At 50.2% G+C, this 13,842-nt stretch overlaps 1 protein-coding gene across 1 annotated transcript in view; it reads left to right on the forward strand.

Moving 5' to 3' along the window:
- Nucleotides 1-2,840: 2,840 nt before the first annotated feature.
- LOC144269822 (scavenger receptor cysteine-rich type 1 protein M130-like) overlaps nt 2,841-13,842 on the forward strand; it is a 547,202-nt gene continuing 536,200 nt past the window's right edge. The window contains 4 exon segments of the mRNA XM_077825767.1: nt 2,841-2,904; nt 7,105-7,419; nt 8,822-8,841; nt 11,088-11,391. Coding sequence (XP_077681893.1) covers nt 2,841-2,904; nt 7,105-7,419; nt 8,822-8,841; nt 11,088-11,391 — 703 coding nt within the window.

A 13,842-nucleotide genomic window follows, 5' to 3' on the forward strand; every position in this document is an offset into this window, starting at 1 on the left:
GATCATCACTGCCTATTTCTGGTGCTCTCCACATACTATTCTCTTCACCTTTACCTCTAATAGTTGCCATAAGATTGCAAGTATGTGAGACTTTGGGGTGTTTTGTTTTTATATATATATATATATAGAGAGAGAGAGAGAACCACTAGTCCAAAATAGCTCTAACACTTAGACCTAGGCATCATGATTTCAGCTCTACAGCATTTAACAAGACTTCTAATGAAGTCAAAATTAGCTCTATTATTACACAGTAGAGAGAGAGAAGATCAAAGTGGTGTTTGTGGCCCACATGATCAGGTACATATCCCTACCCACAGCCTCTCTCAGTTCACTGGGCTTTGGAACCCATGTCCCTTGACTAGCGAGTGCTACTTAGTTGAGGGCAAGTCCTTCCATCATAAAATGCCAAGTACAGTTCTATTGTCCTTGAATCACATAACCAGGATAACAACACTTTATTACTCTTGCCCCAATAACAAAGAGACTTGGGATCCCACAGCAGCCAAAGTGACCATTTGAGCAAGCAGTCCCATCATGCTAGGTGGGGTCGGTGTGCCCATGCAAACAAGATCAGTCCCTAAAGTCCTTTTCCACAGCTCAGCACCAGATGTCAGGGTAGAGCTCATTCTGGCTCTGCTTACATATATATGTTTTCATATAATTATGCTTATGCTTGGATTTATCTGGATTTTAAATACATTTAAACAAAGTCTTCCTGTTCCTATTTGTGTGATTCACCAGTCTCACTTGATAATAATCTTTGGTAGCTCCCTGAGTAAGGAACCTGTTATTAGTGACCTGTTCAATTTGCACCCCAGATTTATCAAAGGCTACACCTGTCAGGTAACCACTTTTTAATTCATAACCAAGTTGAACATTATTTATCAACAAAATTTGTAATCTCACTAAAAAGGGACATCAAGTTAATTTGACAGGATCCATTTTCCATAAACCCATGTTGTTTGGCATTAATTAAATTATACTCATTTAATTCTCTATTGATTGAGTCCCATATCAGAAGTTCTATTATTTTGCCTGGGTACCAATGTCAGCCTCACAGACCTATATTTACCTTCAGGGGTTCTCAAATTGCGGGGGGCATGACCCCTCAAGGGGTCATGAGGTTATTACATAGAGGGTTGCGAGCCATTAGTCTCCACTCACAAACCCAACTTCACCTCCAGCATTTATAATAGTGTTGAATATGAATATATAATAACAAGTGGATAAATAGGTTACGTGGTATAGATAGATAGATAGATAGATAGATAGATAGATAGATAGATAGATAGATAGATAGATATTTTAATTTTTATAGAGGCCTTCACTTCCCCTCAAAGTCAAGTTGGTTTATTTTTAACTGCTGCAGCCCTTATTCTTTCTTCTTTAAACCCCTGCGAATAAAGCAGGAGATGGATTAATTGTTAATTATTCTTATTAATAATCAAATCGTAATTACATTTAAATTATTGAGGCACCCAAAGGCCCATTCAGGTCACAGATATAGACACACTCCCAGCTCCGGAGACCTGACATTCCAAAAGACTCAAGAACAGATGCAGGATTAGATATGGGAGAAATAACATAGAAGCAAATTCACATGGTGATGATTGGTAAAATTTCCTGTTTTATTGTTACCGTTTAAGTAGCAGTAGGGCTTAGTGAGGGGGAATGGCAGGATTGGGGAGCGGAGGATGGTTAAAATAAGGAGAGGGAAGGAAGGGGAAGAGGCAGAGCCAGAGCTCCTCACCGGCCAAGCTAGTCACTGTCAAGTGTTTTTCCAGAATCACAACAGAGGGAGGGATCTCAAGAAGGGATTCGAAGGAGGATCAGGTGTTGGCTGCACAGATTTTTTCGGGGAGTTTTCTCCATAAAGAAAGGGCAACATGGGAGAAAATGGAGAGGTAAAGAGTTAAAGATGTTTCCCTTAATCCAAATATTTGTAACAATTCTCTTTAGGAAGAGCCTGAGGTGGTGTGATGCCAGCCAGTCATTATTCTGAGCTATATGCCCCTTGCCTTGTGCCTGTTACATTAATTGTCTGTGTCCCAAGAATCAAGTAAGCTTGTTTTCAAGGAGTCTTCCCCCTACTGACAGAACTGATGGGCATAATGTGTGCTAAACATCCTGCTACTGCAAGAGAGGGTCATGGCCTACTCAGGAAGCCCTAAGATCTGCCTCTACCACTAACGATCATGGTCTAGGCAGGAAACCCCAAGGTCTATTAGTCGGACAACTGTCAATATTACAGGTGGTGCTGGGTAATTTCTCTTGTACAACGGCTGATCTGAGTGACACAACCTGGTTCTAGTGACTTGTCCTTTTCTACAATTGGCCATGTCCTACACTGGTAATTGGTCTTTTAATGATCACTTTTGGCACATGGGCTTTCTTCCCTAGTTTACAAAATAATCTGCCTCTAATGTCTCCCAACTGATGTCTAATACAATATAGAATCTATGAGGGTGAGAAACAACATAGGTACATACAGTTTGTACAGCAGTTTTTCTTCCCGCACCAGAGAAGGGGTTTAGCCGATGATCTGAGACTGTGGTAAACCTGACGTCAGGAGGGGGCTCATCACTCATATATGGTGATGTTTGTTGCTTTTGAGTTTTATTGGATGTTTTAGCTTCATACATTCACAGATAAAACCACTGATAATAACTAAAAAGGCAGATGGGTTTGCTATTGGTTCCTGGTGCAGCTGATGCCAGCCTCTGAATCTATATATTTCCCTTCCACTGCTTTGTTATCACTTGTCAGACACAGAGGAGCCCTGGCAGGTGCTTAGGTGCAGTCAGAGTATTGAGAAGAGGGGACAGCAAGTCAGACTGGCAATGAAGGGACATCTCTCCACTCCGGTGCTGTGGCTTCTTCTACTCACAATTCAGGTCATAGCAGGTAAGTCTCCCTTGTGTTTCACCAGGGGAGCTGGGTTAACTGGAACTAGGATGGTAACTTTTACAGTCTGCTTTTTACCATCCATGTCTGGCTTGGAGGTTGTGACTTTTCCTTTTATGATTGGACCTTGCTACTGTTACAGAGGCTGTTTTTACCTTGAGATTGGACTATTGCAATGACCTCTGTGTGGGGCTGCACCTTAAAACCATTCAGAGAACGAAGCTGGTGTAAATGGCAGCGACTCACTGAGCAGCGCATCTGGCTGGGAGCTGTGCTGCAGGGTTTGCACTGGCTGCCCAGCGCTGGGTGGCGGTTAAGGTGTTTGTGATGATTTATAAAGTCCTAAATGGCCTGGAACCAGCATCTCTGAGGGATCACCTCTCTCCCTGTGCCGTATGGCCAGAGCTGTGGTCAGCAGGGGTGCCCGAGCTGGTTCCCCCTTTTATAAAGGAGAGGGGTGGCTGGCAGGGTGCTCTCTGTGGGGGCTCCAGGACTCTAGAACTTGCTCACCCTTTGGGCCAAAATAGCGCAAATTTGGTGACCTTTTGGGCACACTGCAAAATACACTTGTTTGAGGGGTGGGGGTTGGGAAGGACACAGGCTGTGCATCACATAATGAGAAAGGGGTGGAAGGAGTTTCTGTAGGTGTCTGGCTAGCTGCGTTCCTATTGAAATGGTCACTTAATGCTGCTGGAATTTGTGTGTTATCAATGCCATCCGGGGCCTAGAGCCTTGGCTAGGCATCACTTTAGTGTTTTAAATCCCAATAAATACATCAATAATTTGGGATTCAACAGAAATGTCTGTTTGGTCCAGAATCGAACAGCTCCAAGGGCCAAGTCCTGGCTCCTCACTCCCCCATTCACTCACTGAAGCCGGTAGAAGTTTGCATGTGTGAGATGAGCAGGATTTTCCCAAATAAACCCAGAGCTGATTCATGCCACAGAGAGGGTGAGGGGGGGTGAGGTAGGGTGCAGTGTGCAATGCCCAGTGCGCGTGAGGGTACTGGAAGTTCTGCCAGCAGGAAGATTTATCCTGCAGGAGCCCTGACTCCCTCCCTCCCCCAAGGTTTCTGCTGGAGCAGAGAAGCTTTGAATCCGAGCTGGAGTCTACAGAAGCTCGACCAGCACAAGCTGCATGGCAGAGGTGCTGCATCAGGGCGTCTCACGGCCACATTGGATTCATTCCCTCAAGGCCGCCCCTGCCCAGTTCCAGGGCTGCTCTCATTCATTCCTCCAGCACAGTGAGAGTTGAAGGCTCTTTGCCAAGCTGTGTCCCAGCTCCAGGCAGACGTAACACTAGTAGCGGGGGCTATGCCCTGTGTTACAGCAGCATGAGCTGGCGCAAAGCAGGGAGTGAATCTGGCCCAGAGATTCCAAAACTGATTAACAATAGGATTAAAATCGATTGTGGGACCCAGATATGATTTAAATAATGCAATGACTGGAACCTGTTTGGCTGGTATTAAGAGGATGAAAATGATCCCAGTGTTTGGCAGGAAAGGTCTGCCAGGATGGTCTGGCCACGTACTGGTGTGAACTGCACTGTTCTCTCAGCTCCATGGAGGCTCCTTACACATGGTGTCCCCAGCTCAGCCATCCACAGCTGCAACCAGCCTGTTCCAGGGCTCACAGTGGATCTCTGCATGTAGCCGTAACTCCTAGGCATAGTAATGATGCCGGGACTTGCTCCGAGTCTCAGGGACAGTCCTGGGTCTTCACACCCTGTCCTGGGGGCCAGTTCTCCCAGGCAATATCTGAGGACTGTGTGGCAGGCAGTTGCCCCACCTCACAGTCCCTGTGAACTGCCTCGCTCAGAGCAGCCAGCTTTGCTTCTCCACAACCCCCGGAAATGCAAACAGCCCTAGAGACAACTGGGGACAGGGGGTGGAACTCAGAGCTACTGGGAGAAAAGCAGCTTGCAGGGAGTGGGGGCAGAGTCTGCTCCTCATCTGGGGAAGGAGCAGCCTGTACATGCAGGGCAGAGAGGCCAGGTAGAAAGGGGAGAAGAGGAGGGGGAAGAGCCCAAGGGAGGAGGGCGGGAGGAGACCAGCGGAAGAGAGAAATGTGTGGGGCAGGTGGGGAGAGGAAGCTCCGTTAGGGAGCACAAGGCTGTAATGCCAAGCACCACAGAACAAAAATTGTGAGGTTAAAAAAACCATCCAGTCTCATTTTTCCATCCATCTTTGGACTTCAGAACTCCCCTCTACTCCTCTGCCAGCGTGGGGTGAGAATTTCAGGCTGAAAAGTCACCCTTTTGTGCACCCAAACTGCACAACTCCCCCTGGCTGCTCAGCTGGAGACTGCGCTTACCCTCCCCTCACCCCTGAGACCGGGAACTGCCGTTCATTGCCCCACACTGCCTTCGCTCTCCCCTCCTGCTTCAGTTCCTCTGACAGAGGAAGGGCTGGCTGGGAAATAGCTTGACAGCCACTGAGTTAATTCATACAGCATGGTTCACACTCGCACACAGAACTTCTGTTACTGGTCAGGGGTGAGTTACAGACAGAGATAGTGGAGACCTTCACTCTGACATCAACCACTCACACCAACTACTGTGTCACCATAACACGAGGGGAATGATTTAGCCATTTGCAAATATCAACACTTCCCAGGCTTCCCCCACTCCACCCCCGCAACTTCTCTGCCTGAAACTGGGAAGCACTGCCCCCATTCTAGAGACCCTTACCCTCTCCTGCCCGTGTCTCCTTCGCTCCTGCCCCCTCCCACTCCTGACCGCATCCCCTGCCTACTCCAGACTCTGTTCCCCTCCCCAATACTTCCTCATGTCCCCCTGCTCCAGAACCCCTCCTCTACCTCCTGTCCACCAGCACCAGATCCCCCCACACTCCATCCTGACTCCTCCCCAATACTCCCGCATGTGCCCCTGCTCCAGGCTACCTCCACTCACTCCAATCCTCTGCGCCACACCCCTCCCCTCCTCGTCCTCTTTCTGCCCTGCTTCAGGCCCCCTCATTCCTCCCCCTACACTTGATCACCCTTCCCCACCCCTACCTCCCCCTTCCCCACATTTGAGAGCCCCTTTTTCTCCCCATGCCTCCTTCTACCCCCCTCTCTGCTCCCTCTCCCTTCCCCTCTCTTCCTCCTGCCCAATTCCTCACCCCCATCTCACTTCTCACTCCTGTCCCCCACTCCAGACCCCTCCTCTCTCCACCTCTCCATTCAGACCCCCTTCTCTAAACCCCATTCTCCTCCCCTCCCTCCTGCCCCCTGCTCAATAACCCCCTCCAGCCCCATGCTCCCTCTCTCCCTCCAGACCACCCTGTGCTCCATCCCCACTCCTCCAGCCTGCCCCAATTTCAGATCCCTGTCCCCCTCTCCTCCCTTCTGACTCTCTTTCCTGCTTCCCTGCTAACTCCCAATGCAGACACCCCTCCCCTCCCCATTTCTCCCTCCTGACCCCACTTTCCGACCTCCATCCCGCCCCCCACTCCAGAACCACCTTCTCACTCCTGCCCCTTCCTACCGTCCTTTCCAGACCCTCCTCCCCTCTGTCCCTCCTGCCCCCTGCTACAGACTCTCTCTCTCTTCCCCACCCTCTTTCCTCCCCTTGCTCCAGAACCCCCTCTCCACCCTTCCCTCCGGCCAACTCATCATCTTTACCCCATTCCCTTGCTAACCTTGAATCTGCTTCCTGTCCCCACCATGCCCTGCTCCCCTCATACTCCCCAGCCTCCTTTCACTGGGTCTCTGCTGCCCATCACGGTCCCTGAGTCGAGTCCAGTCCCCACAGCCACACAGAGACAGCCGTGTTCCCAGTGGGCTTTAGTGGGAAGTAGCAGCCAGCTTTACTCAGGGGATCCTCACTCCCACATGCCGACAGACTATAGGGAGGTGGCAGCATCTCACTGTCTTCAGCCCCACTGACAGTGACAGGAGATGGCGCCATTTAGAATAAGAAAAACTCGGTGAGTTGGCGCCTTTCATCGTGTTCTCACGAGACAGGTAAAAACACCCCAAACCGCCAGAGTGGGGATAAAATGGGGAGAGCTGCAGCACTGACAGCCTCGACTGTGAGGCCCTGAGACGGGATCAGGTGGCGCCATGAGGCAGCTCTGGGCATGTCCCATTCTCCTGGCTCTGGGTGCGGATCCCCTGCTGGCAGGCGCCGACTCTGCTGTGATAACGCTGAGGAAGGGGGTACCTGCTCGCTCTGACCCTGCTCTGTGTCTCTTTGAAGGTGTCAACTTGCTGAGGCTGGCAGATGGAGGCAGCCCCTGTGCTGGGAGAGTGGAAGTTAAACACCAGGATCAATGGGGGACGGTGTGTGATGCCGGCTGGGACATGGCAGATGCTGGGGTTGTCTGTAAGCAGTTGGGATGTGGAGCTGCTGTCAGTGCTCCTGGAAATGCACATTTTGGACGAGGATCTGGACCAATTTGGCTAAAAAACGTTGCCTGTGATGGTACCAAGTCTGCTCTCTGGCACTGTGGGAACGAGGGATGGGGTAAGAATGACTGCGGGCATGGAGAGGATGCTGGAGTGACCTGTTCAGGTAAGAATCAGCCAGCTCAATCCTGAAAGGCAAATGCCCTGAGACAAAAGGGCTTGAACCCAGAAGGCATCATGTGCCTGTCACCGTAATGAGAAATGAACAAAAACCAGAACAACTCCTGTAATGATTGTTATTACTGGACTGTAAATATTACTAATCATCTCACTGGCCAATGAGGAGCCCCCTGTGTGAATGTGAAGGGTTTTCATTACCTCATTTCCAGTTGTTTCAATGCCACATCTTTCCTTTCCCTCTAAAAATGCAGATACGAAAGAAAATGGAAAAGGAAAATGTCAGGTTGGTCCTAAGTCACTGAGACACTTTTGAAAATGTAACACTCATGCTAAAATGCAGACCCAGACACCCAACGGCAGAGGTACAGAGGCTGGGGCATGTATGTAGCCCCTTTGCCACCCTCATAGAGTGAAGGAGGAATGGGCAGATTCTCCCAGCTTGGCCAGAACTAGATTTAGTCGAGAGCACTCCCCCCTCTGCTCTGTTACTTCTCACATTTTGGACCAACCAGTAATAGAAAATTTCAAAATATCTCAGACCTGTAGATCTAGCATAGCATAGAGAGCTCAGCCAAAAATATACCTCAACCCTACACAGCACAGGAATATCATATTATGGGGTCATTTTTTGTGACTCAGTAGTTAACATAACAGCTACAGACCCAGAGAGCCTGTGTGTAACTGCAGCTGGGTGTGTCCTAACCTGTGTGAATGCTGGTGAAAGTGCAGGCTGGAGGGCTTTGTTGTTTGTCATAGCAGTACAGTGTGAAAGGGAGCCCAGGCCGGTGTATCAGGGGGTTCAGTGGTATCCCAGTTCCAGGTGGCACCCCCCGGGGAATACGTCACAATAGCGTTTCACAACCATTGAACACTTTAAATTGTGTGGGAAAACATTTATGTGGGCTCCAGGCAAACAAATGAGAAAATATCAGGGATGGACTAAAGCTGTGGGTTTTACTCCCAGACCCAGATCTGAACTTGTCAATGTTCAGAGTGCTGGGTGGGGTCATTATTCCAGGTTGGGTGACAGAAGTGGTGCAAGCATATGATAGGTGCAGTATATAAATGTGATTGTTCTCCTGAAAGGTGGTGCTAATGGCTGCCATCACAGGGTCTTGCATCAAATGCGAATCACAGACCTCATGAAAGCCAATGCCTGGGCCAAGCACACTCTATTAGGCTCAACAGACAGAACCATCAAAATCCTTTATGTAGTAAAAACATCTGCAGACAGTGGGGGCTATTGCCCAAGGCACTGGCCACATGGTCAGGGCAGAGCTAGCCAGGACTTTCCCTTGTTGCCAGTGCAGGGGCCAGGATATTGGTGTTGGACTATGTCTGTTGGAGGGAGAAGCCAGTAGAAGGAGTTGTGACCGGGATCCGAGAAGGAAGCAAAGAACCAAAGCCTGTTGGAGCTCGCTGGAGGTGCAGGCTGGGGATTTCTGAGCATTGAAACTGCTGGCTGTTTTTAGGTTCAACTGTATTCAGGGAAACAGAACTCTGTGTGCACTTAGCCTTAGGTTCTACCACAAGTGAACGTCACTGAGTTAACTCGATTGAAAAAAGCCTCTTTTGTCCTAGTGCAGACCAGGCCCAAGGGGTTTCCTTTGGGACTAGAATGAATAGAGCAGCACCTAATAACCTTCCCGATGGACTGCAGCAAAGTGACAATTTTGTATTTGCTTGGCATTGAAGGAGCAGGATGGTCTGCCACGTACTGGTGTGAACTGCACTGTTCTCTCAGCTCCATGGAGGCTCCTTACACATGGTGTCCCCAGCTCAGCCATCCACTGCTGCAACCAGCCTGTTCCAGGGCTCACAGTGGAACTCTGCATGTAGCCGTAGCTCCTAGGCATAGTAATGATGCCGGGACTTGCTCTGAGTCTCAGGGACAGTCCTGGGTCTTCAAACCCTACGTGGGGGCCAGTTCTCCCAGGCAATATCTGAGGACTGTGTGGCAGGCAGTTGCCCCACCTCACAGTCCCTGTGAACTGCCTCGTTCCCAGCAGCCAGCTTTGCCTCTCCACAACTCCCAGAAATGCAAACAGCCCTAGAGACAACTGGGGGCAGGGGGTGGAACTCAGAGCTACTGGGAGAAAAGCAGCTTGCAGGGAGTGGGGGCAGAGTCTGCTCCTCATCTAGGGAAGGAGCAGCCTGTACATGCAGGGCAGAGAGGCCAGGTAGAAAGGGGAGAAGAGGAGGGGGAAGAGCCCAAGGGAGGAGGGCGGGAGGAGACCAGCGGAAGAGAGAAATGTGTGGGGCAGGTGGGGAGAGGAAGCTCCGTTAGGGAGCACAAGGCTGTAATGCCAAGCACCACAGAACAAAAATTGTGAGGTTAAAAAAACCATCCAGTCTCATTTTTCCATCCATCTTTGGACTTTAGAATGCCCCTCTTCTCCTCTGCCAGCGTGGGGTGAGAATCGCAGGCTGAAAAGTCCCCCTCACTCCTCCCCCTACACGTGATCACCCTTCCCCACCCATACCTCCCCCTTTCCCACTTTTTAGAGTCCCTCTTCTCCCCATGCCTCCTTCTGCCCTCCTCTCTGCTCTTTCTCCCTTCCCCTCTCTCCCTGCTGCCCCGATTCTTAAACCCCCTCCTCACTTCTCACTGCTGTGCCCCACTCCAGACCCCCTCCTCTCTCCACCTCTGCATTCAGACCTCCTTCTCCTCCCCTCCCTCCTGCCCCCTGCTCAATAACCCCCTCCAGCCCTATGCTCTCTGCTTTCCCTCCAGACCACCCTGTGCTCTATCTCTACTCCTCCCGCTTGCCCCAATTTCAGATCCCTATCCCCTCTCCTCCCCTCCAACGCTCTCTCCTGCTTCCCTGTTAGCCCCCACTGCAGACACCTCTCCCCTCCCCACTTCTCCCTCCTGCCCCCGCTTTCCAACCTCCTTCCCGCCCCCCACTCCAGACCCACCTTCTCATTCCTGATCCTTCCGACAGCCCTTACCAGACCCTCCTCCCCTCTGTCCCTCCTGCCGCCTGCTACAGACTCTCTCTCTTCCCCACCCTTTCTCCCCCCTTGCTCCAGAACCCCCTCCCCACCCCTCACTCTGGCCAGCTCATCGTCTTTACCCCATTCCCTTGCAACCCTTGAATCTGCCTCCTGTCCCTGCAGTGCCCTGCTCCCCTCACTCTCCCCATCCTCCTTTCACTGGTCTCTGCTGCCCGTCACGATCCCTGGGTCCTGTCCAGCCCCCGCAATCACACAGAGACAGCCGTGTTCCCAGGGGGAAGTGGCAGCCAGCTTTACTCAGGGGGTCCTCACTCCCACATGCCGACAGACTGTAGGGAGATGGTGGCTTTGCACTGGCTTCAGCCCCAGTGACAGTGACAGGAGATGGCGCCATTTGGAATCAGGGAAACTCAGTGAGTTGGCGCCTTTCATCGTGTTCTCATGAGACAGGTAAAAACACCCCAAATCGCCAGAGTGTGGATAAAATGGTGAGAGCTGCAGCACTGACAGCCCCGAGCATGAGGCCCTGAGATGTGAGAAGGTGACACCATGAGGCAGCTCTGGGCATGTCCCATTCTTCTGGTTGTGGGCACGGATCCCCGCTTCCGGGCGTGGACTCTGCTGTGATAATGCTGGGAAGGGGGCTTCGTGCTGCTCTGACCCTGCTCTGTGTCTCTCTTTGAAGGTCCTGGTGAGCTGAGGCTGGCGGATGGAGGCAGCCCCTGTGCCGGGAGAGTGGAGGTTAAACTCCAGGACTGGTGGGGGACGGTGTGTAGTGATCGCTGGGACATGGCAGATGCTGGGGTTGTTTGTAAGCAGTTGGGATGTGGAGCTGCTGTCAGTGCCCATCATAATGCTCATTTTGGACGAGGATCTGGACAAATTTGGCTGGATGAAGTTTCCTGTGATGGTACCGAGTCTGTTCTCTGGGACTGTGGGAACGAGGGATTCGGTGAGAGTGACTGCAGTCATGGAGAGGATGCTGGAGTGACCTGTTCAGGTAAGAATCAGCCAGCTCAGTCCTGAAAGACAAAACCCCTGAGACAAAAGGGCTTGAACCCAGAGGGCATCGTGTGCCTGTGACCCTAATTAGAAATGAACAAAATCCAGAACAACTCCTGTAATGATTGTTATTACTGGACTGTAATTATTACTAATCATGTCACTGGCCAATGAGGAGCCCCCTGTGTGACTGTGAAGTGTTCTCAGTATCTCATTTCCAGTTGTTTCAATGCCACATCTTTTCTTTCCCTCTAAAAATGCAGATACGAGAGAAAATGGAAAAGGAAATGTCAGGTTGGTCCTAAGTTGCTGAGACACTTTTGAAAATGTTACACTCATGCTAAAATCCAGACCCAGACACCCAACCACAGAGGTACAGAGGCTAGGACATTTATGTAGCCCCTTCGCCACCCTCATAGGGTGATGGAGGAATGGGCAGATTCTCCCAGCTTGGCCAGAATTAGATTTAGCCAAGAGCACTCCCCCCTCTGCTCTGTTACTTCTCACATTTTGGACCAACCAATAGTAGAAAATTTCAAAATCTCTGATACCCTGTAGATCTAGCATAGCATAGAGAACTCAGCCAAAAATATACCTCAACCCTACACAGCACAGGAATATCATATTATGGAGTCATTTATTGTTACTCAGTTGTTAACATTACAGCTAAAGACCCATTATACGTTTTATTTTTAATTTCTTCTTCCTAACATTTAGTAGGAATAATATCTTCCTATGACACAGCACAAGGAAGAATAGAATCTTTTCCTATAGTTCCAAAAGTTTTAGCAGTTCCCCCGGTGATGGGAGCTCAGGGCAGGGTTTAGTCTCAACCCTTTCCTGGATTTTGAGTGTTTCAGGGATAAACCTCCACATTCTCTTCACATGGGTAGCAGGGGGGAGGGGAGAGGTTTTATGTGTCACCCTTCTGCCAGGTCGAGCTGGCAGTAACCAAGGCCAGGTTCAATACATAGGGGTTCCTTTTCAAAAATATGACACAGAACCGGTTTGAGCCCCCAGGATGGCCCCAAGGGCAGGTCGCTGTGCTGAGACCTTTACTACAGCGGCAGCTTGGGGACAGTCTGAGATGATTCCTGGGATCTGTCAGACTCCGATGTTGTTTGCAAACAACTGGGACGTGGATGTGCCATCAGTGCACTCTCCCGGCATAGTCTGACCTGCCACTGGAAATGAATCACCCGGACAAAGGACACTGATGACCTCAGCAATTCCTGCCTGGGCTGTGGAGTTGTCACAGTGAGTCAGACAAGTCTAATTTCCTGCACACTGGACCCTTCTCAGCCCCACAGGGCCTGTTCCTCGCTCAGACTTAGGGGGGTTACAAGCTTTCTCAGCGACTCCACACTGGAGCTGCCTGCACACCACACTGGCATCGTTCAGGTCCCACTGGTCATCCAGCACTCTGCCCCACACACCACGGAGGGAAATCTCAACTCTCCCATCACACTGGCTCTCTCCATTCAGCAGTCTGAGTGATTCAGAGCAACTTGGGCTCAGGAGAGATGGGAAACACACTGAAGAACACACTCTGTTATACACTGGAAATAATACAGAGTGTGCATGAAATTATGGACTGTTTCTCAATAAGAAGATATAAGCCAGTGATCAGAGTGTGTCACAGTGTTAAAGGGAACCACCTCTGTCAGAAGACACTTATTCTTTTGACTCTATAATTGGAAGGTGCTGTAAGGATTGTTGAACTCTGAGCTTGACACAAGGGCTTGCCAATGGACTCTCTAAATGAGTGAGCGAGGGATTTCCTGCAGATTACTGATTGGGAAAATAGTCTCTGTGTGTGGTGGTGGAATGGCTGCTCAGGTTTGTAGTCACTTTATCCAGGCTTAAATGCCTGGAAGCCAGTGAACTGTGTCTGCACAAGCACTTAGCAGGTGGGTCATAAATGATTTAGGCAAGTTTGCCTTGAGGGAGTTTGGCCAAAGGAGGAGCAGGATTCATGATGGTCAGGAACAGGTTATTATTGGTAAATTCCCTTAGTTCCCTCTGATATCTGTTCAGTAGGTGGCAACTTTCTTGGTTCACCTGGGTCCAGTGCAGGAGCTCCTAGTATTAGTTCCCAGCACTGGTGGTTCTGACTGGAGCTGTCCCCTGAAGTGTGGTGTCATCTCTGAGTCCAACGTGAGATTCCAGCTGATCAATTCATACCACAAGAAGCAGGTTGTGTGTGGGGCGGGGAAAGGGACATGCTCTGTTGGTGAATATTGTGAGTTCCTTGGGATGTGTATCTCAGTGTTTGAGAGTGTCTCAGAATCAGTGAGTCCTACAGCAAGGTGGTAAGTTAGGAATTACTCACCGAGTTCAGACCCAGGTGCAGCCAGGAGAGACTGACAATGTTAAAAGACAACAGCAGACTCAGTGCAGGGCACACCCACTGGCTGTGTCAGGTACAGTATGTACTAGTATGGCAACC

Source organism: Eretmochelys imbricata, chromosome 1 (assembly GCF_965152235.1).
Source record: "Eretmochelys imbricata isolate rEreImb1 chromosome 1, rEreImb1.hap1, whole genome shotgun sequence".
NCBI classification, from domain to species: domain Eukaryota; kingdom Metazoa; phylum Chordata; order Testudines; family Cheloniidae; genus Eretmochelys; species Eretmochelys imbricata.